General features: G+C 54.2%; 2 protein-coding genes and 1 pseudogene across 17 annotated transcripts; 2 read left to right on the forward strand and 1 right to left on the reverse strand.

The window, feature by feature from the left end:
• Positions 1-1,281: 1,281 nt before the first annotated feature.
• Positions 1,282-2,239, reverse strand: LOC117198235 (uncharacterized; annotated as a pseudogene).
• FXYD1 (FXYD domain containing ion transport regulator 1) lies at positions 1,528-14,822 on the forward strand. 5 transcript variants are annotated; one of them, XM_049703061.1, is made up of 12 exons: positions 1,528-1,657; positions 2,851-2,915; positions 3,382-3,414; positions 3,989-4,063; positions 4,562-4,598; positions 5,526-5,575; positions 6,290-6,394; positions 10,582-10,611; positions 12,234-12,308; positions 12,425-12,467; positions 12,626-12,666; positions 14,452-14,822. In XM_049703061.1, the coding sequence occupies exons 2-12, from the start codon at positions 2,855-2,857 to the stop codon at positions 14,472-14,474; spliced, it is 573 nt and encodes a 190-aa protein (XP_049559018.1). In that variant the 5' UTR covers positions 1,528-1,657; positions 2,851-2,854; the 3' UTR covers positions 14,475-14,822. The 5 variants fall into 5 exon arrangements, with proteins under 5 accessions (XP_049559018.1, XP_049559019.1, XP_049559020.1 ...); XM_049703062.1 differs by lacking the exon at positions 1,528-1,657 and adding an exon at positions 1,793-2,453; XM_049703063.1 differs by lacking the exon at positions 1,528-1,657 and adding an exon at positions 1,793-2,441.
• Positions 3,259-27,297, forward strand: FXYD5 (FXYD domain containing ion transport regulator 5). Of its 12 annotated transcripts, XM_033413885.2 has the most exons (11): positions 15,310-15,441; positions 15,708-15,800; positions 15,910-16,025; positions 16,114-16,174; positions 17,976-18,056; positions 18,809-18,862; positions 20,187-20,285; positions 22,897-22,965; positions 24,296-24,325; positions 24,405-24,479; positions 26,982-27,297. In XM_033413885.2, the coding sequence occupies exons 4-11, from the start codon at positions 16,114-16,116 to the stop codon at positions 27,029-27,031; spliced, it is 519 nt and encodes a 172-aa protein (XP_033269776.1). In that variant the 5' UTR covers positions 15,310-15,441; positions 15,708-15,800; positions 15,910-16,025; the 3' UTR covers positions 27,032-27,297. The 12 variants fall into 12 exon arrangements, with proteins under 12 accessions (XP_049559025.1, XP_049559024.1, XP_033269774.1 ...); XM_049703067.1 differs by lacking the exon at positions 15,708-15,800 and having other exon boundaries at positions 15,279-15,382; XM_033413884.2 differs by lacking the exon at positions 15,708-15,800 and having other exon boundaries at positions 15,301-15,441.

The raw sequence follows: 27,297 nt of genomic DNA on the forward strand, positions 1-27,297 counted from the left end.
CAACTAAGGAGCTCTTGAGCTGCAACTAAGACCCAGTGCAACCAAATAAATAGTAATAAATAAGTAAATACATATTTTTTAAAACGGCAACGTCAGGTTCAGAGACCTCTGAGCCTGGCCCAGGGTGATACATATTACCTTAGTGATTTCTCCATTTTGTAGGATGGGAAACCAAGGCACAGAGAGGTCTCTTGGGCGGCTCGAGCTCTCACAACTAGGAATGGCAGAGCCCAGAGCTGATCCCCCTTTTCTCTGTCACCAGTGCCTGGTAACCTGGTCTGCCCATGAGGACGCCAGGTGTGTTGTCCTCCAGGGGTTTTCAGGGGTCACATGAGCTCAGGGACGGGGAGGTTCTGGGCTAAACACATCAGCGCACATTTGGTGGTGTCTCCAAGTGTGTGAACACAGAGCGTAGGCCTGTATGTCTGCGACTGTATGACCAGCTGTGTGCCTGTTTGCTGGTGCATGAGGATGTGTGTGTGTGTGTGTGTGTGTGTGTGTGTCTGTTTTTACGGTTATGAAACCACAGCATGGTTGGTTGTATGCCTGTGTCCTTGACAGTGTTTCTGCTTCTCCATGAGCCCACATAAATGTGTGTGTGTGTCTGTGTACAAATGTACACAGTTTTTGTGCCTTCACATGCCTGAGATTGTGTAGGAGTGCTGGCTGTGGCGGTGCCTTTGAATGTATTTATGTTTAGTGTGCATGTGTTGGTGTGTTTCTGTACAGACATTTGTCAGTATTGTCCTCGCAAGAGTGTGTATCTCTGTGACCATTTGTAAGAGTGCACAGTTGCGTGGTTGTGTCTTTGTGCCTCTATACGGGCATCCATCTCAATGAACACGTGTGTGTTTTGTGTGTATACAAGTGTGTTTGTCTTGTGACTGGTGTGAGGAGTGCTGGTGAGTGTCTTTGGGTTTCTCTGTGGGTGTGTCATTCTGAATTTGTATGTATGTACATGCATGTATTTGTCTTGTTTTGTGCCTGTTTATCCAGGTCTTTGGGTTTCTGTGTGTGTGTGTGTGTGTGTGTGTGTGTGTGTGTGTGTGTGTGGTGTGTACCCCTGGGGGACCTCACAGTCAGTAGAAGACAACCTACATACATGCTGAAATGCCCTCCAAACGGCCCTGTGGTGCTGACGAGGGCCCCGCAGGACCCTGGGGTCAGGGGTCAGTGGACTCCTAGGCACTCAGGCCAGGTGACCTCAAGCCCAGGCTGGGCCCAGTTCCCAGGGAGCAGCGTGGAAAATCATTGACACCCACCCTGCCCTCCCAGCTCCGCAGCCCTCTGAGGTGCGCCCGAGGCTCACGTGTGAGTGTGTGTGTGTGTGTTTGTGCGCCTGTAACACAGTCCTCCCTGCCGGCACCTCTTCTCCCCAGCTTTCCCCACGGCCGGCTGCCTACGATTCCTCTCTCTGAGCTGAGAGAGTTAACCTAGCGGGCCAGGGCGGTCTGGGCTGGGGGCCGCCCCCTGGCCCCCCTCCAGCCCGGCTCCAGTTACAGCTGCCGGTTGGGGAGGGTAGGGGTGGGGTGGGGCGGGGAGGGGAGACGGCTGAGGGCAGCGCGGCCAGCTCTGGGCCAGGGGGTCCAAAGTGCTCGGCCCCAGGGCACAGCCGGACGTTTGGGGCCTTCTTTCGGCAGGGGACAGCCTGACTGGGGTGAGCGTCCCCTGCCCCTCCCCTCCAGGCCTCACCCCTGGCCTGGCTGGGCCGCCTATTTTGGGAACAGGAGTGGCTTCCCAGGCAGGCCAGACCCAAGAGGAAGGGAGTGTGGTTGGGACGTTGGGGTTCTCCCAGGGGTGGAAGTGTGGGTGCAGCTCCTCCCTGCTCCTGCTGTGGCACGTGCACCCTGGCTGGGTGTGGGTTTTGGACACTCACATGTGTAGGGTGTAGGTTGGGCTGCGTCATTGTTTGGGGGTGCAGAAGGCCCAGATAAGGAGTAACGTGTGCCTGGGTCTCCACCCCATGTCCTGCTCCAACCAGAAGTTTAGGGAGTGGGCGTCGTCTCCATTCCAGCCCCACTGTGTGTGTGTGCGCGCGTGTGTGCATGTGTGCGTGCGTTCCTGCCCCTGGCATCTGTCTTCTCTCTCTCAGCCCCACTGGTCTGGGCCGCAGGTCACTCGCCTGGCGTTGTCCGTTCATGAAAGATGTCATCCAGAGGCAGGCAAAGGGGACGTTTTCCCTGTTCTCATCTCTTCCAGGAGAGGAGAAGGGGTGGCCTTTCCCACGGGGGCAGCCCATGGCAATGTGGCAGCCCAGTCTCACCCGGGCAGGGTTGTGCGTGACCCCCAAGGGGGGGGAGGAAGGCTGTTGCCATGGTGGCCTGTGCGAGGCAAATTCCTCCAGGGTGAAATGGGAGATATTTATACCCAGGGTCAGGCAGAGAGCGGGCCAGCGGCTGAGGGCAGGAGAGCTGGGATATTACGGACACGGTGAGGCTGTGGTGTGCGGGCAGGTGGGCCCTTGGGCATGTCCTGGCTGCCTCTTCCCTGGCAGTGTGTCTGTCTCTCCACCTGGGTGGGGCAAGGCATCCAGGGTAGGCATGGGGAATCTGGGGCCTGCTGTGGGGACGGCCCTGGCCTGCGGGAAGTCCCTGTGGACTGTGTGTGTGTCTCACCCCTGTCCTTGCTGCTCTGTGACCCCCATGGTGTGGGTTGTTTTCGTGATGCTGTGTCCCAGTGAAGCAGGAGGGTGCCTCTGTTTCTCAGGGTGACCAACCTGGATGATGGACGCTTTTGAAATTAAGTCCCTGGACTGTCTCTGACTTAACAGAGACAGTCCCCTGAAGAGAGTTCAGGCCCCAAAGGTGGGGGAATGAGGGTACAGGTTTCCTGACCCTTGTTGTCCCCCAGGACAATGGCATCTCTCAGCCACATCTTGGTTCTTTGTGTGGGTCTCCTCGCCACGGTCAACGCAGGTGAGTCCGGGGAAGGCAGCCCACTACCCACTTCAGCCCCAAGGGTGGCAAGGGTAGGGGAAACCCTGCAAGAGAAACAAGTTGGAGACTCCAATCTGAACTGAGTCAGTTGAGGCACCAGGAAATTGGGGTCTCACGTGGGGTTCAGTTACAGGCTGGTATCTGGGGGAGGGGAGAGGATGCCCCAGGTCAGGCAAAGGTGGAGGGCGGGATGGAGACCTGTGAATGACGGAATCAGAGACAACCTGTAATGAGACGGAGAGCTGAGGCAGTTAGGTGCCTGCTGCTCCACCCAGGACAGTGCAGCGGGGCAGCTAAGACCCAGAGAGGGTAGGCAGCCTGCTCAGGGTCCAGCAGTCCCCAGACTCTCGGCCCAGGAATGTAAAACCCCAAAAGGTCTCGTTATGCCCCTCCTTGTCCAGGATCCCAGGAAGCATCTGACCCTGATTTCTTTCTCTCTTTCCAGAAGCGCCACAGGAACACGACCCATTCACCTATGGTGAGGGAGGGAGGGGCACCTTTCTTTGGGAGTTAGGGGGTGCTGGGCTGGGTTCGCCTGTCCTCTCCTCATTCCTCCCCTCCCCCCACCTCTCTCTGTTTCTGTCTCCATCTATCTCTAGACTCTCAGTGTTTATGTCTCTGTCATTCTCATTCTCTCTCTTTCTCTTGATCTGGCTCTCCGACTCTTTCTGTCTTGATCTCCCTCTGTCTCTGTCTCTCTGTTGGTCTCTGTCTATTTCATCCCTCTCTGAATCTTTCTCCTTTTACCTCTTAGTATCTTATGGCTCATCCTCTGCTGCCACCTGCCTTTCTCCTCTCCCTGATCCTCACCATCATCCTTCCCTACTCCCTTGTCTCCTCCCTCCTCCTTGCCTTGCCCACCTCCTCCCCTCCCTTTTCTTTACATCCTCTCTTCTCCCTGATCCCCCTTCTCCCACATCTCTCCCTCCTCCTCTCATTGATTTCCTTTCCTCTTCCCCATCCTTCCTCCTTGCCCCTTCCTCCCCATTCGGCCCCTCTACCATCCTTCCTCCTCCCCTCCCTGCATTCACGCTCCTCCTTGCTGCCCACAGACTACCAATCCCTGCGGATCGGAGGCCTCATCATCGCCGGGATCCTTTTCATCCTGGGCATACTCATCATCTTGAGTGAGTACCCCTACCCAGACTCCAGCCGCGAATCTGCGGGTGTCTGTCCCAACCCCGTCCAGTCCCCGCTCCGCCTCCAACCTCGCCCCTATCAGAGCCCTTGGCCCCGCCCTTATTTCTGCCCCCCCCCGGCCTCACGCCCTCGGCTCCGCCCCTGTTTATGCCCCTCCCCTATCGCAGCTCTAGGCCCCGCCCCTTCTACTCCGCCCTCGGCCCCGCTCCCGCTTCTATCACCGCCCCCGGGCCCGCCCCGTTTACGGCCCCGCCCTCGGCCCCGCCCCTGTTTCTGCCCCTCCCCTTTCCCTGTCCTAGGCTCCGCCCTGCCCCTTCTACTCTTCCCTCGGGCCAGCCGCGTCTCTATTGCAGGCCCAGCACCCCCCTGTCCCTGCCCCACCCTTATCCCCCCCGCCGCTCCAGCCCTGGCGAGCGCGAGCTCTGGCTCGCTGTGCCGCGTAGAGCGTAATCTCAGCGCACTCCTCCCCACGCCCCCACCCACAGGCAGAAGATGCCGGTGCAAATTCAACCAGCAGCAGAGGTAAGAAGCCTCTCTGGGCTCTCACTCATCTACTCCCGCTCTGAAGGAGCACTGGGGGTGAGGCCGGAAGTCCACTCAATCCAGAGCCAGAGAGACCCCTCGGCAAATATGTATCAAGCACCTACTACGTGTCCAGCCCCAAGCCAGGCCTTGAGACCAAGCCACGAATTAACTGCCCTCCCTGCCTGGCTGAGCGTCCGGCCCAGTGGGGGCGGTGGCGATGGGCTCCAACAGACCCACAAATATAAAATCACGAAGCGCCGTAAGTGCTGTGAAAGAAAGAGCCGCGGCGAAATGAGATCACCTCACTTGGCGGCCCAGTTTAGCTCGGAGTCCTGTTTCTAGCTCTCTGATTCATCCTTAAATAAAAATGTAAAGCCCAGGCAATGTATGAATACCTTGTCGGTATTAAGATACTTGTAGATGTTATTATAAATAAAGGTAGTATTTATTGGGTGTGTCCCACGTGCAGGATGCTGGTTCATGATGTGTTATTTACCCCTCACACCATATCTATAAGGCAGGTGCTTTTATTAACCTCATTTTACAGATGAGGAAACCAAGGCACAGGAAGGTGGTCACACGCCCCAAATCGCTCAACTGCAAGATGAAGGCTCTAGGTTTCTAACCTAGGCCGTCTCCAGGCAATCTGCCCTCAAGTCGCTTTGGCTATACCTCCTTTCCAAATTCTAGTTCCTTCTCCAGCCCTCGGGGAGGTACTCTCTGTTACCGGCCTGGAGCGCCTCCTGCCAAACACTTAAACTGCTCCTGGGTGCACTGGATTTTCTGGCAGCCCGGAACCTGCTCCTCGCCCATCTCTGGGTCTCAGTACACAAGTCTGTGAAGTGGGGGCTGCACTGGGGTTTCCCGGGTGTAGCTGCCTCTCTCCTTTTCCACCCCCAATTCCTTCTGCATCTCTTTTCTCAGGACTGGGGAACCTGATGAAGAGGAGGGAACTTTCCGCAGCTCAATCCGCCGTGAGTTTGGGGAGACTTCGGGTGTTTGGGGATGCAAGCTGGTTCCAAGAACCCCTTTCCTGGTCCTCCGTGGGCGCGTGGAGCGGGGGGCTTGATCTGAAACCCGAGGTCGGGGTGTTGCCCTGCTGTGCTCCCACCTTCCAGAGGAGCTGGGGTGCCCCTCCTGCTATCCGAACTCTATGTGTTCCCCCTTAGGTCTGTCCACCCGCAGGCGGTAGAGACACCTGGTGCGATGGAAGCCAGCCAGGTCCTGCAGCTCTGACTAGGCTGGAGGGGGGAGGGGGGGAGGAGGAGGGGGCGAAGGGCTGGGATAGGGGGCTTGGAGGGCTCTCCTGCCTCTTACCCTTTTCACCCACACAGAATTCCCCTGGCACCTGACGCCTCCCACCCACCTTCCGCGCGCCCACCTCCATCTGGACTGTCCTCTTTCCCAGCCCTGCCCCCACAAACTCCCGTCTGCCGCTCAGATTTCCAATAAAACGTGCTTTTCTGTCTTGACAGAGCGGTGTGGATCTGTCAGTCCCTTCGCGCGGAAAGCCTGGGCGCCCCCTTGGCCCCGGCAGAGGGCGCCCCCACCCTTGGGGAAAGGGCGGGGACGTCGGCAGTGGGCGGGGGCGGGGGCGGGGGTGGCCGGGACGGGGGCGGGCTCTCTGGGCCCCCATTGGCTACGGCCCCCTCCACACCAGGGCTCCCCCCATCTCCCCCCGACAACAGTCCGTCCCGGTTCCAGCTGCTGCAGCCGCGCCTTCACCGCCTCGGCATCCAGCCGACCCCTGCTCCGGCTTGGCATGGCGACCCCGACCCAGGTCACCACAAAGGGTGAGCGTCGCCTGGGGAGAGGGCGCAGGGGGGGCTCCGGGATCTTAGAGCTTAGGAGAGAGGATCTGGGGAGATTCCAGTACTGGAAGGGGAGGGGAATGGGGAAGGGGATGTCCCTTCCTACCATGGGCGGAGGCCCCTGCAGTGCACCCCTTGGCACCCCTCCAGGCCTCTTGGACACCTTCTCCCGGTGGTGTCGTTCCTGTGCGGGACCCGTGGTTGGAGAGCGGCAGTCCCCGGAGAAAGGATGCTCGGACCGGTAGCTATAGCAACCGGGTGGCTGGTCCAGCACAGCGGTGGTAGTGGACTCGAAGAGATGGGCTTCGAAGGTGGGAGCGGGTGGATCTGCAGCCACAGAGGTTCTCGCAGATTTCAGGAGGGTAAGGGGAGGGGGTCCATATGCCTCTTTTTTTTCTAGTGCTGGCACCTACGGTGGGTGTTTCCTGAAATCTCTGACAGGCAGGTTCAGTGGGAAGCAGGGAGAAAGAGGGAAAGATAGGAGCTGGAGGAAGTGAGAGAGAGACAGAGAGAGACAGAGAGCAAGAGAGAGGGAGACCGAAAGGAATACAGAAAGAGACTGACAGAGAGCCTGAAAGAGATAGAGACTGAGAGATAGAGGGACTGAGGCAACTATGGAGAGGGAGGCATAAAGACACAGAGGGGGAGAGAGAGAGAGAGATGGCCCCACAGCGTGAGAGGGAAATGGAAAAGAGAAGGGGGGGTGGCACAGGGTGGGGCCCGTACCACCGCAGTGAGCCCCCATGGGCAGGGATGGGTGTCAGGACCCTCCTTCCCAGCCCACATTCGGGGTGTCGTCTGGTCTGAAAGGTGCACTTGGGTGTGCACACAGATGCCCCTCTCTACCTCCATCGCCCACACAGATATTTACATTTCACACCATTAGCCCAATTATGCACCCCCGAAATACTGACCCCCCCAACAGCCCCCTTTCTTGAGCCTGCTTCTGCAGATGGGCAAGAGGAAGGATGCTTCCATGGTGGGGGAGAGGTGGGCAACGGAGGGTCTCTTGCGCCGAGAGCAGGGCCAGGGGAGAGGCCAGCGGTGCTGAGGAACCTCTGGCAAGTGAAGGAAACCCCAATTCCACTCTGATCTCTCTTCCCCTGCCCGCTTTCCTGGGAGGTGGGGGCTACTGCACTGAGCCATATCTGCAGAATTTGAAGCAGGGCGGGGGGGTGGGGGTGGGGGGGCGGCTGCAGAGGCTGGAAGCCACCCTAGGGAGAGGGGGCAGGGCTGAGGCAGCAAGCCTGGCGGGAGCCTAGTGCTTCCTTTCGCGGAGATGGTGGTTAGCAAGATCGATGGCAGCAGACGGGCAGAGGTGGGAGGACAGATGCCTCCACCTCCCCACACCCTTTCTCCAGTCACAGCAGGAGAGGGGACCACAGGTCTTGGGAAACCCCGGGGGAGGAAATGCATGTTGCCTGTTGCAAACCACTTAATGAAATTAATTAATGAGTGAATGGATTGTTTTGGGGCGGGGGATGGCTCCCGCATCCCCCCATCCCCCACCCCATCAGAGAGCAGGAGGGTGTGTTGGGGACAGACAGAAAGAAGATGCAGGAGCACAGCTGGGCCTGGGTCCCTATCCCTAAGAAGGACCCTCCGCTTGGCCAGAAGCCAGTCCTGCAGAGGCAACAACAGGAGGTACAAAGGGAGCAGAGGCAGTCAAGTTTGGCTCCAGAGTTAGAAACCCAACCCCCAAGTCCCACACAGGACCCTATCCAGCCTGGGGTACCCAGACCCATCAACTGTCTTCACCTCTCAAGATGCCCCAGTTGCCATAGTAACCACCTCCTTCCTGATGTCTCCTTGGCAACTGGCCAGGAGTGGTGCACATTCCTTCTCCTGCCTCCTGGCTCCACCCTTAGCTCAGTCTCGTCCTGAGGACCCAGATTGCTGGGGCAGCAGAGACCAGAAGAGGAACTTCTGCATGGAGCAAGGAGCACCCAGGGAGGAACCAAAGAGGACTCTGGGGCAGGCGCTCACCCACTGGGCTTCTGTGATGGTTTGGGGAGGCAGGATGTGTGGAAGCACAGGAGACAAAAGCAGGATAATTTAACTGCTCCACCTCTGATGCAGTGTCCCTGCAGCCTAGTAGGAGCTCATTCATTCATTCATCCATTCATTCATTCATTCTAGAAAACTTCTTTGAAAAACTTTATAAATGCCAGGATTAACAGTAGAGATGAATCCAATACATTTTCTCTCCATGTGGTGGGGGAGCTAAGACAGAGCACAGATGGCTCTAAAATAATGTTTCCCCATCTTGACGCTTATGAGTACCACCTTCATGATTTCTGCCCTGTCCCAATGTTCCCCACACTGATATTTATTTCACATTTTTCCTTCAAAGAATTAACTTTTAAAAAACTTTGTTAGCTTTATTTTATACTGCCACCACAAATGGAAAATCAGGAATTTTTTTTTTTTGGTCTTACACTGAAGGCAAGTATTAAAATGATCTTAAACAGGTGACTTCACTTTTCTGAGCCTCAGTGTTCCTCTTTTGTGGAATGAGAATGAAGATAGCGCCTATATCAGAGAGCTGCTGTGAAGATAACTGTGTTAATATCTGTAAAGTGCTTAGAAGAGAGCCTGGCATGGACTCAGTGCCATCAAATGCTGCCTAGATAAATAAATAAAGGAGAAAAGCACATAACGTCATAACAGTCTATTTAGATATTGTTGCCTGCTGAAGGCCCTGAACCCAAGGCCTGTTTCATCTTGGGAGATTAACAAGGGTTGGAAAGTGTAGCGTCACATCAGCTCCTATTTAAGACTTGCTCTTTGAAGATTGGACAGGGAACTGAGAAGGGTGAACTTACACACTGTGAGTCAGTGCTAATCAGGGTCTTGCCTGGGTGCCACCTGCATGAGTCAGTTTAAACGAGAGTATACTGTGGTAACAAAAAATCCCAGTGGCTTCTCACAATGAAGGTAGGTTTCTCATTTAGACTATATGGCCACCACAGGTCAACTGGGGGGTGTCTACTCACCAAAGAAAACTGGAGAAGCCACGATCTCGAGCATTCGTATCACCAGGCCAAAGGCAAAAGAGAGCTCTTGCGCGGGCACTTAAATGCTGCAGAGTTCATTGGCCTGAATGAGTCATATGTCCCCCTTCCCAACCTCAAGGTAGCCAACCTTCCTGAGCCTGGATAGGGGAAGAACATTAATGACAACATCTGGCATCTCCCTGGCGCTCCTGATACCCCACCCCCACCCCCACTCCCCTAGTGGTGCTTGTTTTGGAGAATCGTGCTCTGATCAAGGCAGAGTGTACTAAAAGCTGTCAGAGGAATTAGGGAAGCATCAGGGTGGGTTTCTTGAATGGGAAGGATGTTCTGAGCTCTCCTGAAGGGGAATATAGTTTGAGACAGGGAGGTGGGAGTTGGGGAAAAGTAAATCCACAGACACACAGACACACACACGTTTTATCCACATGTTAACGTTTTTGAAATCAGAGTGAGTCTTCCAATGGATGAGTATGTTTTATGTGGTACAGCTACATACATATGCGTGCCTATACACACACACTGGGAAAGTTATTACAAAGTCAATTTTGAATCTTTAAATTGATGTCTGAGAAATAAGTAATATAGGATATATATATATATAATATAGTATGATATAATATAATATAAAATTTTGGACATCTCTGCTCTGCTGGATTTGGTGTCAGGAGCAAGTGGATGAGAGCAGTAGCCACAGTGCCTGCCTTTTGGGGCTCTCAGATGGCTGAGAAGTTTCAGGGAGTGTTCAGGGGCAGCTGATACATTCAGCAGTCCACTCAGCAGTGGGATTGGAGTCTCAGCATCGTACGCAAACGGGAGTATATATGTGTATTTCAGGAAATGAGTCCATGCTTGCATTAGACCTCCACGGGGGGCTAGGACCAGGACCGCCATGTATGGTTAGGTAGGTTGTACACTGTACAAGGGAAGGTATCGACCAATGGAATGAGTGGGGGCTGGAATCCAGCCTATGCTCCTCTCTTTAAGCTTCGTGTCTGGCCATGAGGCCATCATCCAGAGCAAGAGGTCTCATTATCTGATTTCTACACAGAAACCACTGGACCAGTGGCCCCATCAGGATCCTCAAAAATGTTAAGAAGCTCATTGTTGAAATGTTTTTCCCCCTCTCTTTCTTTCTCTGCCTCCTTGCCACAGTTCCTCAGGAACCTGACCCATTTTACTACGGTGAGTGGCAGATGCTGTGATGAGGGTACCCTGGGGCTGGATGGAGGGGTGGCTCTAGATCCCCATGGGTCACTGCTGAAGTGGCTTCAGCTATGGCTACACGCTACGTGCTGGCCCACTGGCCATGTGACCATGTGGATATAATTCACATCAGCTGGGCTCATGGAGGGCCGAGTCAGACTTGGGGAGGGGGTACCCTCTGTGGACCCTCTTTAGGCTTCAGCAGCACTCTGGGCTGGTGCACTGGGATCATCAGAGAAGCAAACAACTCTGACACCAGGCTGTCGGGATTTGAATCCTGGATTATCCACTCACTAGCTGTGTGGCCTTGAGCAAGAAACTTTGCCTCTCTGGGCCCTTCTGTAAATAAAGAATAGTAATGGTTCCTACCTATAAGGCCTGTGGGAAAGAGTTACTCGGATGATATCATTAAATCTTCCCCACAGCACTGAAGCTCAAAAAATGACTCCAGGTCTAGCAGAACTGACCCCAGTTCTCCCTCTAAATACCCTCCTGCCCTCTCCCATTGCTCACTCATACCGCTTCTCCATACGCCAAGTTCTTTCCTGCCTCAGGGCCTTTGCACTTACTGTTCCCTCTGCCAGAATACTCTTCCTCTAGCTCTCCACACAGCTCCTTTTTCTTCTTCAGGCCTCAGATCAAATAATGACTGTCTACTAGGGGAAGCCCTCCTGACTCCCCAGCAAGAGGGGCTACACCCACATCTAGCCATGGTCACATGACTGAGATTTTTGGTTTTCTTTTGTTTATCACAATATGAACGACAACTCCCTGAGGGCAGGGGCCTGGGCTGCTGCTGGTACGGAGTGGTTGCTTTATAAATTAATATTTTTATAAATGTTTACTACAGCATACTAGACAAGAATAATTCTTATGAAGGAAAATAAAAGAGAGAATGAGATTAGGAAATGTTGAGGAGAGCATGGAAAATTCTAAATGAGACAGTCAGAGAATGTGTCACTAACATTTGAATAAAGCCCAGAAGTTGGTAAGGGAGGGCTATTTGGGGGAGGAGCTTTCAGGCAGAGGGCCCAGCAAGTGCAAAAGCCCTGAGGTAGGACCAAGCCTGATAGGCTCCAGGAACTGCAGGGAGACTGGTGTGCTTGGAGTAGGGGATTGAGGAGGAGAGTGGAGTGGGATGAGCTCTGAGAAGGGATGGGAACTAGATGGTACAGGGCCTCATGGGCTGTGGGGAGGACTTTGGCTTTTCCTCGCAATGCAGTGGAAGTTGGAGGGGGTGGAGTGGTGTGCTCTGAACTCAGGAAGACCCTGAGCAGACTCAGGTGTTAACAGGATCCCTATGGCTGGAGGGTTGAGTAGGGGGATGGGTGACAGAGAGACCACAGAGAAGGTTGTTTGAAATATATACATATATATATATATATGCAATAGAGGAAGTTCATATCTTTATCTATATCTATGGCCAAACAATCCAGAGAAGGGTAAAGAGGAGAGGTTAAGGGGAGCGCCCAACGCCCAAGGCCATGCACTCGATCCCCACGTTGACGCACTGGAGGAGCCTGCAGCCTTGAACCCAGGCCAAGGCTCCGGGGGAGCTGAGGTGCTGCCCCCACTTTGATGTCCTCCCATATCTTCCCCAGACTATGACACTGTCCAGACCGTGGGCATGACTCTGGCCACCATATTGTTCCTGCTGGGCATCCTCATCATCATCAGTAAGTGTGACCCCTTCTTGGGCTCCAAAGCCCTGGGCACCTGCAGTTCCCCTGCTGGCTTTTGTCCAGACCCTTATGTCCTGTCTCCTTGTTCTGTTCTGTCTCTGTCCTAACAGGCAAGAAGATGAAGTGCAGGAAGGCGGACTCCAGGTCTGAGAGGTCCGGCAGCAGTGGGGAGAGACGGGGAGGGGTGGGAGCGGCCTGGGGCGCAGGGGGGCTGCCAAAAAAAAGGGCCCCCGGGGCCTGCCAGGTGTTTCCCAGAAAGCCTGCGCAACTGAGCCTGTTTATGCTTTTCTCTCTCATCTTTGCTTCCACAGCCCAACATGCAAATCCTGTAAGTCGGAGCTTCCCTCCTCAGGTGAGGGTGTGAAAGGGTGTGGTTCTGGGAAGATGGGTGGGAGCAGGGAGGGGAGTCAGAGGGGAAACTGCACTGGATGTCCCTAAGAATGGGGCCACCAACGATGGAGCTGAGACCCTGCCGATCAAACATGTTAAAACATGAAGTTAGCGGGATGTGAAATGTCCTAAAGGGTCCTTGAAACAGCCCAGAAACAAGTACCTAATCTCGTAAAAGCAAGGATGAACTAATTCCCCAGATGAGAAAGCCACAGCCTGTGGAGAGAGGGGTCCACATGGGAAAAGGATGTTGGTAGAATGAAGGCAGAGTTGAGCACTAGAGAAGGCAGGAAGATAGAATGTTTTCCAGACTTTAGTGTTCAGTTGGGAAGATCTAGGATGAAATGACTGAGAAAAAGGGAGGAAGGAAGGAAGGAAGGAAGGAAGGCTTGTGAATAATTGTATCAAAAAACAAAAAGAGAGACATATAGAATACAGGTTTTAAAAATTGATATTGGAGGGCTTCCCTGGTGGCGCAGTGGTTGAGAGTCCGCCTGCCGGTGCAGGGGACCCGGGTTCGTGCCCTGGTCCGGGAGGATCCCAACATGCCGCGGAGCGGCTGGGCCCGTGAGCCATGGCCACTGAGCCTGCGCGTCAGGAGCCTGTGCTCTGCAACGGGAGAGGCCGCGACAGTGAGAGGCCCGCGTACCGCAAAAAAAAAAAAAAAAAAAAAATTGATATTGGAAAAGAGACAATAGAGGAGAGAATATGAGTGTGAGGATGGAAAGATGGAAAGTATAGGATAAAGAGTGAAGAGAATGGGGGTGTAAGAGGAGGTGAAGGGTGCAGGAGGGGATAGAGGAAGAGGGGGAAGGAGTCCCTAGAAGGGGTGGAGAATGGAGGAGGAGGGTGGAATGTGGGAGGGGGTGGGGTGAAGGGGGGGTGGAGGGGGGAGGGGGTGGAGGGAGGAGGAGGGGGAGAGTGAGTGCAGGTGGATAGATGTAGGATGTAGGAGGGGGGATAAGCATGTAGATGAAAGATTGTGACTCCTTGGGGGTGTTAATTTTAATTATGTAAAAATATCTCGACCTGTTTTTAGTGGAACTGTGTCCTTTCCAGGGACTTTTAAAAAATCAGAGATGGGAAACTCTGCCTCTTATAAAGTTTTTAGAACTAAAAAAATGGGTCTTGGGGTACTCTATATTTGGAGGATTTGATGTGGAATTTCATGTGTTTAGTTTCATGTTTATTTAATGAGATTTAAGAACATTAATGGGTCACTTTGTGGATGATGGGGGGGTACGGTTGGCCTGGGTACCTGGCCACAGTCTAAGAATATGTACAGAATTCTCACCCATTCCACTTGAATGATGGGCCCAAGTGGGTGGGAGACATAGGAATTCCTGTTGTATCCAAATGTCCCAGAGATGGTGTGCTGGAAAGGAATGGGGGTATAGGAGGACGCTGGGAGCATGGGAGAGGGTTGGAGACTCCTTTTCTGGTGGGGGGACACCACAGAAAAGCCCAGGCTGGGCCAGGGGTCTTCGGCCTCATCACAGATGTGTTCCTCTCATGACAGTGTCCTGTGGGACAGGACAAAAGCCCCAAAGGTGTCCCTCTATGGACCAGATATTAGGATGCAGGGAGGCAAGACAACTTCCCAGGGCTAGCTCTAGGGTGACAGTCTGGAGACCTGACTTCCATGAAGGGGCCCTGGCAGTGTGTGGCGGGGGGCTGCCTGCACCCCTCTTGCTGCCCACTGGAGCTCCATGGCTCTCTCTCTCTCTCTCACTCCCTCTCACCCCAGCCCCTGGAGGTGGCGGCGTGTAGACCAGCCCTGGGCACCTCCACTACTGTCCCTGCCTGATTGCGGGAGCCTGAGGACCAGGTGGAGGCGGTGGGGACCCCAGCCTTGCCCAGGGAGCGCTCCCCTGAATGAGCCGTCCCACCTACTCCAAGGCTGGAGCCGCTGCACCTCCCCAGGCCTTGGCAATTACGACCCCCCAAAGAGCCCGTCTGCATCCCAGACCCAGGGACTCAGGCCTCCAGCTCCTGGGGTCCCGGGAGTCCACCCTCGGCCCCCCACAATCCCTGTGTGCTACTCCCCGGCACCTCCCTGCTCCCCGCACCCTCAGCGTCTATGTCTTGAGCTTAATAAATGTGCATTTGGTTTTTCCCCCTGTTCTGTCTGTGTGTTCTCATCTGTGGGGACCAAACTGGGGAGGGCACAGAGCTGAAGCTGGGGAGCTGTCTCCCCCATCCCCAGATTTTCCCCCTTCCTCTCCTTCCCCTCCCGCAGTGCCACAGTGGCCGCCTTCTCTCTCAGAGCCCCTCAAGCTTCCCTTCCCTCCCTCAGCGCCACCGCCCCCAGCTGCCCCTTCCCTTCTCATCCCCAGACCCCAGAGTAGACCCCTCCCCCGCTCTCCCTCCCTCCCCACAGGAGCCCCACCCCGCCCAGACCTGCCCGCCCTGCTGTTCCCCACCCCCACCCTCCCCTAGGCCGGGGGGTTGGAGGCCTCCGCCCAGCCTCTCACCCCAGCCCCCCCATAGCCCTCAACGTCTCCCCCTCCTGCTCCCACCCCGGGCTCTGAAGCCAGGAAACCCAAGAGGAAATGACTGAGCCCGTCTCGGTCCCCGCCCGCCAGCGCTCCCCTGGCCACACCCTCCGCCTGGACTCAGCCACTGCAGCTGCCCTCTCCGCACGAGGCTGCCGGCGGCTCGGGACCACCAGCTCTGACGTGAGTCTCTCCTCCGATCTTCCTCCGTCCGCTCCCCTCTGCCCAGGGGCCGGGCTCAGGTGGGTAGAGAGCGATCTTCTTGGCGCCTCTCCGCTCCCCCCCCCCATGCATGCTCCCTGTCCCTCCGGCTCCCCAGTACCTCCGTGTGCGGCATTGCTTCTCTCCTCCTGCCTCAGTCTCCCCAGCTCGCCTCCATCCCTCTCACCCTCCCAGATCTGCCCAGCATCCTGCTCTATTGTCCCTGCAGGGAGGCCCCTAACACCAACTCACTTTTTCCTCTGAGATCAGGAGCACATTACTCACTCTTCCTCTTTCCCCCTCCTAGCTGACTCCTCTGCTCTGAGGACTGCCCCGGAGGGAGGGACCGAGGTCCTCAGATCTCCTCCGGTGCCCCAGATCCCTCCCCTCGCCCTGCACGGTCAGTCCTGCCTAGCCCTTGAGTGCTTCTCTGCCTCAGCCCCGTGCAGTGGCTGCTACTTGAAGCCTGCTTTAGTCTGATGCTTCTTGTTTTCTTTGGGGACCTGCAGAGGGAAAGAGGGAGCGACTGCTGGCGATCCCCACTTCTGAGACCCTCCCCCTGGCCCTCCTTCCCGCAGCCAAAGACCCTGGCAGGGGTCTCTGAAGCCAGAGGTGCCTGCTCAGGGTAAGGAAGGGGGCTGCAGGGTCCCCGCGGGTTGCCCTGGGCCTGCCTCACTGACATCATGGCTGACCCCCGCTCTGGCTTGCTCTAGATGTCGCCCTTTGGTCGCCTGTGTCTCCTGGTCTTCGTTGGCCTGATTCTCCCCGCCAGAGGTAAGGCCCAGCCCTGACTCCACCCTGCTGCAGAGCCCTCAGCCCCGCTCCGGGTGCATGTGTTGCTGGGTGGACGGCTGGTGACTTTGGACGCTCTGTCCTGTGTCCTCAGTCCCCTCCTGAGCTGGCACCAGGAAGTGGGGGCCCCAATAAGGGGGCCAAGGTTACACCCTGTTTAGGTACCTCAGACCTGGGTGGCCGCTTCCAACGAGTCTGGCCAGGGCCTGTCCTGCTGAGCATCCTCCATTTCACCTCCAAGAAGGACTCAACGGAGTTTGATTTGGCGGGGAGGTGGGTGTCGGTTTTCTACTTGGCAGCCAGGAACACCGGACTCACAGCAGAGCAGCTCCCTGGGATCCCCGGGTGATATATGATTAGGGAAAAGGGTGAGCTGGGGCCAGTCCAGGAGTTGGAGATGTCTCACCCTTACCTGAGAAGTGTTTTCTGAAGGCAGTCCCTGTGGGGGGCCTTTGCAGGTGCTTTCTACATGACAGGTGCTTGTTTCAGCTCCAGCTCTACTCTGTGATGCTGTTGTCATGACCATTTTACAGATGAGGAAACTGAGGCTCAGTGAAGGAAAGTGCCCTGTGCCAGAGGCTAGTGAGTGGAGGGGCTGGGCTACAACCCTGGAACCCAGAGCAAACTCTGCACTGAAGCTGCCCCATTTCTCTTTGATGAAATGGGTTTCCTGTGTTCATTCAGTCATTCAACAAGCGTTCACTGAGCAGATCCTATTCTAGGCACTGGGGAAACAGCAATTGCATAAAACAGGAGCTCACATTCTAGTTGGAAAGACACACAGTAACTGACACATCAGTAAATTATATAGTATGCTAGAAGGTGAAAAGTGCTACAGAGAAAAACAGAGGAGAGAAATGAGGATTGTTTAAATAGGGTGATCAGGTAAGACCTCACCAGAAGGTGACATTTGGGCAGACACTTGAAGGAGAGGAGGGAACAAGCCAAGCAGGTATGTAAGGAACGAGTGCTGTCTGGAGATGTGAGTGACAGCAGGCAGGCCAGGGTTCAGGTTCGGGTTTGGGTTAGGGTTAGGGTGGGAAGGGGCAGGGTGGTAAGAGGAGAGGTCAGAGAGGTGACAGGGGACCGGGTGGAGGGGGGACTTATGGGCCAGGTGAGGACTTTGGCTCTTACTAGGAGTGAGATGCAGCCAGAGGAGGGCCCTGATCTGACTCAGGGGTTCACAGGCTCCCTCTGGCTGTGTGTGGGGAGCAGACTGTAGGGGCGGGATGGGAGCAGGGAGACCAGGGAGGAGGTTGTGTGATGGTCCAGGAGGGAGAGCATGGAGGCTGGGCCAGGGTGGGGGACAGTGGCTCTATCCAGCACTGACTGCATGTTAAGCAGTGCGGGAGACCTCCATCTCATTTCACCCTCTCTACGGTCCTGAGTAGTAGATTCAAGTATTATCCTCACTTTGCAGATGAGGCAGCCGAGGCTCAGAGAGGGGCTTCACTTGCTCCAGGACACACAGCAAGGAAGTTATTGGGAACAGATTTTGAGATCAGGGCCCTGGCTGAGTCTAGCACCTGGGCTCCTAGGCTAAACTGCCTCTCTCACCCCACAAGGATGGGTACGGAGAGGCAGCTGCAGGTCGGGTGCTGGGGTATTAGCATTTCTTAAAACACTTCCACCAAAGCTGATCACACATCTGTCTGCTGCTCCGCCAGCAGACAGGACTTCCTGGTTATCCCCCAAAGTTTCAGGAGGGAGGGCAGGGTAGGGGTTTCGGTGAGAGAAGGGGGACCAGAGGCTCCTCCCTGACTTCTCATCCTTGACTTCCCAGGACAGACATTGGAGGAGGCCACATCCATTACTCTAGCAGACCCAGTCACTGAGAACGTTCATGCCCTGACTCCAGCCCCAGGTGAGGAAAGAGGGACAGGTCTGTCAAGATCCTGTCATTGCAAATAACAATGGCAACAAAAACCTCAAACTTGGACCAAACGGGATTGTTTGGATTTGTGTAACTGAAAAGTCCAGGGGTAAACCTTCAGGCATGGCTCCGTCTAGGCTCAGATTATGCTATCAGGAACGTGTCTCCATCTCCCGGTTCTGTTTTCTCTGTGATGGCTTCATTTTCAGGCAGATTCTCCTTTTATGGAGCAAAGATGGCCCATAGAGACCTGGAGCTTCTATCCTACCTGCTAAGAATCCAGAGGAAAGAGAATTTCCCCTTCCCCGATCCAGCAGATGCCCCAGAGCTGAGTGTCAGTGACCAGGCTCAGGTCACACACCCACCTGTGAGCGGATCATTGTGGCCACAGGCATAGAAAACTCATTGGCCAGACCCGGGTCTCGTGTTTAACCTCCAACAGGGCTGCTGCCAGGCCCATTGAACCAAGTGGACTGACAGTCAGGGAAGGATGGTTCCCCAAAGGAAGTTCAGGGGGCTCTTACCAGACGCGGGTGTGTGCTGAGTAGGGGAAAAGACATCTGTGGGAGGGGAGGGCCTGAGGCCAGGGAGATACTGGCATCCCATCTGGGCAGTTAGCAAATGGCTGGATTAATTCGTTTCCATGACATCAAATTTGAGTTGCTATGGAAATCCCCCTGTACCTCCAGCCATGCACCTTCTCTGCATCTTCTCTCTTTTCTCTTCCTGTTTCCGGACTCCAGACACCGTCCAACCAGAACTCCAGCCCACGCCTCAGACTTCAACCCTGCAGGCTGGTAATGAGTTGGGCAGGGGCAGAGGGTGGGGAGGTGGGCCTGGGACAGACATTGTTGCCCCTCTTCCTCTGACACTCTGGGTCCTTGATTACCCATTTCAGTCCCCCAGTGCTGAATCCCCAGGTTTACTTTGTCGTGGGGCAGCCAGCTAACTCCATTCACTTCTTGTAAAAATTGTTTGAAATCATGAAAAATAACATGCCTATAGAAAAATATAAAAACCATAAGTGTACAACTTAAATTACTCTAAGTTGAACCCATGTAACCGTCAGCCAGGTCAAGGAATAGAGCTTTGCAGACACCCCAGAAACTCCCTGTATGTCAACCCCTTCATTTTCTTCCTTTTATCTCTTTATCTTTTTCCTTTTTTGAATTTTCAAATCATTTCTTTCACCCTTTCTTGGAATATAACACCATTCAAAAAGTGTTCACCAGTTTTGTCCATTAATGTTTAGTGGTACATAAACACGTTCTCCTTGGAAATAAAAAGAATATTGCAGGTAAGATGAAATCCCTTCATCCACTCCCCATTCTCATTCTCTTCTCCCTCTCTGAGAGGTCCCCACTGTTAGTGTTACATTGGGAGTAGTTCCCCAGTGATACTGCATCACGTGTGTATTAACTGGGGAAAACATACTAATTGGGAGGTGTCGTTGTGGGAGCTTAAGGGTACTGTATGACTGTTGTTCAGCAACTTGCTTTTCTTCCCCATGCAATAATGTGTTTGGAAGCTCTTCCCACAGTCCTATAGAAGCATCCATGTGGGTCTTTTTCACTGCGTGGCATTCTGCAGGGTGCCTGTGCACAGCTGATGAAGCCATGCCCATCTTGATGAACATATTGGTTGCTTCCAGTGCTTCTTGTTGCTTGCAGTGCCGCAATGAGCAAGCCTGTCCCCTCCTCCTTGAACACGTATAGCACAAATTAAGTGCCGGTCATGGTTCTAAATATTTCACCCTCATTCACTCATTCAATCCTCACACAAACCCTCTGAGATAGAAATGAGCATTAGCTTCGCTTTACAGGAGGCTCAGAGTAACTCACCCAAGGTGTCACCGAAAGTCAGTGACACGGCTAGGATGAGGGTCCAGGAACCTGGCTGTAAAGTTTACCCACGACACGGTGGGGCAAAGGCACACTGATTTGCCCTGCCACCAGCGGCGTGTGAGAGAGTCCCCCTCTCTCATCCCCACAGCAGCACTTGTACATGGATGTCTTTGATTTTTGCCAACTTGAGGAGGGGAGAGGGCCCCTTGCTGCTTTCTGCAGGTCCCTGATTCGCTTCTTTCTTACCCTCCCCTCCTTTCTCTTCCGACCTGAGTAGAAGCAACCCCGAACCAGATGGAGATCCACACCCAGCAACCGACGGAAATGGATGTGCTTCTAACACCAGGTCCGGGGACAGACAAGAGCAGCACGCAAGGTAGAGCCTGGGACTAGAACAGCAACATATGAGTTGTGTTTAATTCTCCATCTAGGTCGGCATTTCCCTGAGTACGTTTCTCAGAGCACCTGTTTGGGGAATTAATACATTTTTCAAAAAAATTTTCTCGGTTTGCGGTCAAAGGTATTCGGGAAACTCTGAGTTAAAGTTAAACATGTTTCTATCTGGCAGGACTTCTCGGAGTCGTAATAAAGCTTGTTTGTAGCAGACATCCCAAGAGGGAGCATCTAGTTTGCAGCGTTTTCCAAACTTGGTAGACTCAGGAACCCTCTTTATTCAGATCCCTTCGAAGGGCTGGTGCGGGAAATGTACCTGTAGGTGTTTCCTTGGTGTAGATCTTCTTAATGTTAGAGCAGGAGCTGTTCAGTTGCAAAACTCGGAAAACCCAACTGGAAAAAAAAAAAAAAGATGTATTAGCGATATACGCTCTGTAAAGTACAGAGGCACCAATTTCAGGCACAGCTGGGCTCAAGCACTGTCATCATGACTGACTTGCTTCCTCTCTCAGCTCTGTTTTCTTCATTCTCAAGCGGCTTTTCCCCTCTTAGTGACAAAGGTGGTCCCGTAGCTCTAAGTTTAGGCTACAAACTCAGCAGCTAGAGTGCATCTCTAGCTGAAAGGCCTAGAGTTGACTCTCATTGGCCCAGCTGGGGTTATGTGCCTATGTCTGACCAATGGGAGCCTGGGAAATGAACAGCTCTGACTGGTCAGGCCCTGAGTCTGTGCCCCATGTCTGATCTGCATAGACCAAGAGTCAGGGAAGAGGTGGCTCCCCTCAGGACAAGGGGGTTAATGTTACCAGAGGTGTGGGAAAGGGGGGATGAGCAAAAATAAAGGTAATAGGGGGTCTCTAATGCCTGTGTGATGATCCATATTTGAGAGGCAGCCCCCACTGGAAAGTACTGTAGATTAGGCCACTCCCAGGCTGAGTTGCACGCATGGTTGCTCAGACTGGGCACTGCACAAGAGCACTACCTAGAAGGTCACACCATTCTACTTGTAGATTTTTTTATCATTGTTACAACTTCCCAGTGATGGCAGTAAAGCATCTCATTCTGAAAGAATCTGTCTATTAAAACAATTTTACAACAGATGGAAATACGGTGTCTTGGGGAAGGGAGCTTATTTTATTTTGTACAACAGTGGGGTTTGGGGGTGTAGCAGCTGTTTCCACATTTTCCAAATGAGAAAACATCTTCACATCTCCGGATTCACTCACTCTGAGTCCTTGCTGACCTGGGTTACCCTATGTGGTATTCCTTGTTCCTGGTTGTACGTGATGGAAATTCAACTGGGTCGAGGGGGGTCAAGGAGCCAAGTGGTAAAAGGCACTGCTGAGCCCAGCGCCCCCAGAGCCTCTCTCCCTTCTTCATCTTTGTCTCTCTTGCCCTGGAGCTTGTTTTCCACCTGGCAAGGAGATGGCCAGCTCAGAACTTCCGTCACCTAGCGTCCACTCAAAAGCCCTACTTGGAATTTGAAAGGTAGGGAAAGGTGAGACTGGGTCACATGCTCCCCCTTGTGGCTGGGTTACAACAGGAGACCCAGATGGTCTGGGGAAGCAGGAACATTTCCCCCCAAAGAAAGGGGACTGTTGCCAGAAGAAGGGAGGAGTGAGAGCCAGGTAGACAATAGCAACAACGTGCTAAGGGTTTGCTCCATGCAGGACACACTGTGCTAAGCTTTCACGTGGTCACTCGTTCACTGCTGACAGCTACCCTATGTGGGAGGAGCTGTCAGTACCCCATTTTACAGGAAAGGGAACTGAGGCCCAGAGAGGTTACTTGGCTGGCCCTAGGCCACACAGTGCAAAGTGGCAGAACCAGGATTTGAGCCCAGGTTCCCACACACCGGAGTGGCCGGGGTGAGGGCCGGGGGGCGGGGCATGAGCACCACGTACCACTGAGGCTGTGGTCCCTCCATCTTTACCCTGGATCTGGCTCATCCCTTTTCTTGGAAGAACTTTTCCTGAACATCTCGTAATCGGTTCCTATTTAGGGAACGAGGTGCTGAGGCTGGCCTGGGGTGCCAGGTCATGAGGCAGCTTCTCTGCATGCTGACTTCACACCGGGGCATCAGGCAGGGATGGCCGCCTCACTGAGGACATTTCTCAGTGCCAGAGCGGCAGGTCTTCCCTTGGGTATTGAATTTTTTTTTTTTTAAAGAGAGGAACCCGCTGGTGTTTCTGGTCTGGGAGCAGAGGCAAAATTCAACGTGTTTTCTAACAAGCATCTCCAGGCTCTGTAACTGGGTCAGGGTTCTGGAGGCCCCTGTGTGGCTCTGACAGATGTGACCCTTTATTCCTGATCACGGGGTGGTCCGGGAGGTCCTAGGAGAGGAGCCAGGGGTTCCTCGGGAGTCGGAGCTGTTGGTCCTAATCGGGGGGTGCAGGCTTATTGCAGTATTTCCATACCTGCCACTCCTGGCTGCCTCTGTGGGTGGGAGGCGGGGATACCTGGCCTGCGCCCTGAAGGTAGGCGTGGGAGAGGGGCTTCTCCCAGACGCAGACGTTCAGTTGTCTTTTGTTTCCCTCCACGGCTCACTCCTGCCCTCCACCATCTTCTGGCCACTCTCTCTGCTGATCCCACTCAAGGCCCCACGCCCCCCAAGACTCAACTCCCAGGCAAAAACGTCAGGACGGACCCCGCCCTCAGGCAGACTGGTCAGTAGCTCCCTTCCCAGACTGGACACGGGCTATTTCCTACTCACTGTGTGTTTTTAGCGCCTCAGTACTGCCCAGCACAGAATAGGGCTCAGTAAACAGGTGTCGGGTGAATACCTGACTTCAGGGCTGGTGTTCTTGTGGGTGGGCACAGGGTAGACACACAAGAAATGTCTGAATAGATGAATGAATGCATTAGTGAGTGCTGCATGCCGACGACCCCCAAACCCAATGGCTTATAATGACAATCATTTAGGGACTTGCCTGGTGGGCCAGGGGTTAAGACTTGGCGCTCCCAACGCAGGGGGCCAAGTTGAATCCCTGGTCAGGGAACTAGTTCCCACATGCCACAACTAAAAGAGCCCACGTGTCGCAGCTAAAAGAGCCTGCATGCCACAGTGAAGATCCCACATGCCGCAACTAAGACCGGACGCAGCCAAAAAAAAAAAAAAAAAAAAAGACAACCATGTATGTAGCTCTCAAGTTTGCAGCTTAGAAGTTTAGTCTGGGCTTGGCTGGGTGCTCCTCTGGTCTCAGCTGGACTTACCTGTGCATTGGAGATCAGGTTGGGGTCAGCAGGGAGCTCAGTTTGCAGGGGCACCCTGATTCTTCCCCTCCCGGTCTTATCTTCCACTTCCTGTCCAGCCAACCCCAGTGAACAGATGGAAATGATACACCCACGGGTCATATAGAGAGTTCATTCGTTCATTCAAGCAATATTCATTGAGCATTTATTGTGTGCTGGGCACTGCTCTAGGTGCCAGGGGTACAGCAGTGAATGAGACAGACAAAAATCTCTTCCCTAATGAAGGAAAGGTTTTCATGGGGAGAGAGAGACAATACATAAGAATCATAATAACTATATATGAGGTGGTTTTAAGCTGCTATCAAGAAAAACGAAGAAAAAAAGGAATAAAAAAGAAAAATGAAGCAGGTTAGGGTTAGGTTAGGTTAGGGTGAGAGAACGACTGGAGAGTATTTTCTGTAAAGGGCCAGGGAGACCTCACTGAGAAGGAGCTGAGGAGGAGCCAGGTAGACATCTGGGGAAGGGAGCTTCAGGCAGCAGGAGCAGCCAGTGCAAAGGCCCTGGGGTGAGAAAGGGTCTGCATGGTCACCAGCGGGGGTGGGGGGGTGGGGGTGGAGCCCACTAAGTGAGGGGGGCAAGTGAGGAGAAAAGGTTAGAGGTGAAGGGAACCAGACTGTGTGCTGAGTAAGGACTTCAGTTTTGCTCTAAGTGCACCAAGGCTGAAACCCAGGTGTCTCTGCTCTGACTCTGACTCTCACTCACCGATTCACTCCACAAACCTTTGCTCCCTTCTGTCCCCTCCAGGTTCAAGCGAGGACGACCCCTTCTCCTATGGTGAGTTACCCATGGGAGGCTGTGGGGAGAGGAGGGTGCAGGCCCCTCTCACCACACGCTTCCATTTCTCTCTCTGCAGATGAGGGCACCCTCCGGAAACGGGGCCTGCTGGTGGCAGCCGTGCTGTTCATCACCGGCATCGTCATCCTCACCAGTGAGAACGGGGTTGGGGGGGAGGGGCATCAGGACTGGGAGGGAGGAGGCCTTGGCTTGGACTCTGACGGAGGGTAGGTTCTTGAAGGCCCCTGAGCAAGGTTGTTTTAAAGGAGGCATATCCATATAAGCCTCGCCAGAGTTCAGTGGCTTAAGATGATAACCATTTACTGAGTTCTCAATTCCGCAATTTGGAAACTTAGGCTGGGCTCAGCTGGATGGTTCTTCTGGTTGCAGCTGGATTTATTCACATGTCTGAGGTCAGCCGCGGGTCAGCAGGGAGCTCTGCTTCTATGGGCACCTCAGTTCTTCACCTGGTGGTCTTCTCCAGCAGGCTAGCCTGCGCTTGTTCACACAGCGGTGGCAGGGGAATGCGATGGTGCAGCTCCCCAGGATTAGCAATAGCGGGAAGCTTTGATGGCCCCGGGCTGCGTGAGTGAGGAGAGGTAATGGCTGCGCCAGGGCCTGATGAGAGATGGAAGTGGAGGAGGGGGCCCCAGGCAGGAACTGTGGCTTCAGAGAGAGGTTTCCAGCCGTGCCTCCTGGTAAGCCCACCGGGAGGGAGCGGGGCAGGGGTCGAGGGGATCGGATACCTCAGCCTCTCTCTCCTCCTGCCCTCCTCTCTCCCTCCAGGGCCTGTGGGCTGCGGCCTCTCGAGTCAGCCTCCCAGGGCCCAGTGTCGAGCAGGGAAGGGGGGCAAAGGGAGATTAACAAGTGGAGAAACTAATTTTTTAAGAAGTTTAAAAAATGTTACAGATTAAGGGGCTTCCCTGGTGGCGCAGGGGTTGAGAGTCCGCCTGCCGATGCAGGGGACACGGGTTCGTGCCCCGGTCTGGGAAGATCCCACATGCCGCGGAGCGGCTGGGCCCGTGAGCCATGGCCGCTGAGCCTGCGCGTCCGGAGCCTGTGCTCTGCAACGGGAGAGGCCACAACAGTGAGAAGACCACGTACCGCAAAAAAAAAAAAAAAGTTACAGATTAAGTAAAACACGAGGGCAACCAGTTTGCAAGCTCTCAGTTAAGCTGTACAACCCACGCCAAGTTTTATGAGTGACCTCTCTTGTCCAACTTCCTCATCAGGAAAATGGGCACAGCCTCAGCTTTTTGCTTTAAGGTGGGAGACGGAACACTGATAGAATTAAAAAGAGATCGCTGATGCGTGTCTGATCCTGTTGAATCAGGGAGTCAAGCACTGTTGCCTCAGTTGTTCAACTTGTGCTTATAGATCCTGACTTAGTGCCAGACCCTGTTCTCTCCCCTGTGGGAAAAGTGAGGCTCAGAGAGTTGAGAAGTTTGTCCAAGGTCACACAGCACAGAAAAATCAGGGAATGACTGGACCCAGGTCTGTGTGAGGGCAGAGCCTATATGTTAGCTCTGGGGCCATAAACTGTTCCAGTGACATTTGTGAGCACCTACTCTGTGCCCAGCCTGTGCTGTGATGCTGGGGGCCCTGGTCCCCACCCTCGGAGAACTCACAGCTGGTGGGGGGATGACAATAAACAGCTCAACACATTAATGAACAGAGTGGAGCAGAGGTACAGAAAAAGAGAATTACCAGGAGGAAAATAAAGATGGATTGAGAAGGACGGGGAGAGGTACTCCCTCTAAAGAGGTAAAATCAGAATGGATTCTGATAAGGAAGTTGATTTTTAAAAACAGGTAGAGGGAGCAGCAAGTGCAAAGTCCCAGACGCAGGAATGAGCTTAGCGTGTTGCAATAACCACGGGAAGAGGCTAGGGTGGCTGGGGCAGTGTGAGCAGGAGAGGGGTAGGAGGTGAGTCTAGAGGGACAGGGAGGTGTAGGTAAGGGTGGCAGCCAGGAGATGGGAGAGGGCTGTTCTCTGAAGTCCCCTTTGTTTTCTAAGATCCCCCTCATTTGCTTTGGCCCAGCCCCCTGGCCTTCCTGCTCTCCCTTAACCCCACCTGTCTACTTCTGCCTCAGGGCCTTTGCATTGACTGTTCCTTATGCCTGGAACACCCTTCCTCCATATGTCCATGTGGCTCCCCCCTCACCTCCTCATTGAGGCCCCTCTAGTCACTGCCATGAGGATGCCCTCAGCTCCTGGGTCTCCCTGCATCCTTCCTTGTTTTATTTTTCTTCCCAGCATGCACCACTGTCTGACACATCACTGTATGTGCACTTGACTTAGTTCTTTTTCTCATTGTCGGTCTCCCCCACTAGAAAGCTCTACTAGGGCAGGGATTTTATCCATTCTTGCTCCCAACTGTGTTCCCAGTGCCTAGGTCACTGCCTGGCACAGAGTAGGTGCACAATAAATGTTTGCTGAACACATAAATGACACACAAGCTAGGGCTCCTCTGCGTAGGGGTGGGGGGAGGCCCCCCCTGCGGACCTTTGCACCAGCTCTTCCCCCATCAGCTTCTTGTCACTTGCTCAGAGTTGCCTTGGAGCCTCCCGAGGGGAGGCTCGTCCTCCGGCACCCAGATCACCGCAATAATCGATATTGTTCCGACTCATGACTGAACCATTTCCTTCACCTACAGGTGGCAAGTGTAGGCAGTTGCCCCGGTTATGCCGGAGTCATGACAGATGAGTCCGTTGGAAGTGGGCGCTGATGACCCGATGGGCACCCCGAGACTGAGCCCCCGCCGGCTCACCGTGCCTGGCCTCCTCCCTCCCCTCGAAGGACCTACAGACTAGTCAACAAAGCCCAGCCTGAGAGGTAGGACGTGGATGGAGCCAGAGCCGGAACTGGTGGCCTGAGCCCGCTACTCTCCCAGCCCCGCCCTCCCTGAAGGCTGACTGGCTCCCCATTTATCCATTCTGTTCCGACAAGAAGTAAAGCGCTGTGGTCTTTGC

This window comes from Orcinus orca, chromosome 20 (assembly GCF_937001465.1).
Source record: "Orcinus orca chromosome 20, mOrcOrc1.1, whole genome shotgun sequence".
In the NCBI taxonomy this organism is placed as follows: Eukaryota; Metazoa; Chordata; class Mammalia; order Artiodactyla; family Delphinidae; genus Orcinus; species Orcinus orca.

What these genes read in the sequence shown, in the direction of transcription:
- FXYD1 (XM_049703061.1), top strand. Translation starts at nt 2,855, where the DNA reads ATGGCATCTCTCAGCCACATCTTGGTTCTTTGTGTGGGTCTCCTCGCC. An exon ending in AAATTCAACCAGCAGCAGAG is followed by an intron (nt 4,599 to 5,525) that starts GTAAGAAGCCTC and finishes CTCTTTTCTCAG; the next exon opens with GACTGGGGAACCTGATGAAG. An exon ending in ACCTGACCCATTTTACTACG is followed by an intron (nt 10,612 to 12,233) that starts GTGAGTGGCAGA and finishes TATCTTCCCCAG; the next exon opens with ACTATGACACTGTCCAGACC.
- FXYD5 (XM_049703066.1), top strand. Translation starts at nt 16,711, where the DNA reads ATGACCATTTTACAGATGAGGAAACTGAGGCTCAGTGAAGGAAAGTGC. An exon ending in AGACAAGAGCAGCACGCAAG is followed by an intron (nt 20,286 to 22,896) that starts GTAGAGCCTGGG and finishes ATCCCACTCAAG; the next exon opens with GCCCCACGCCCCCCAAGACT. An exon ending in CCCCGCCCTCAGGCAGACTG is followed by an intron (nt 22,966 to 24,295) that starts GTCAGTAGCTCC and finishes TGTCCCCTCCAG; the next exon opens with GTTCAAGCGAGGACGACCCC.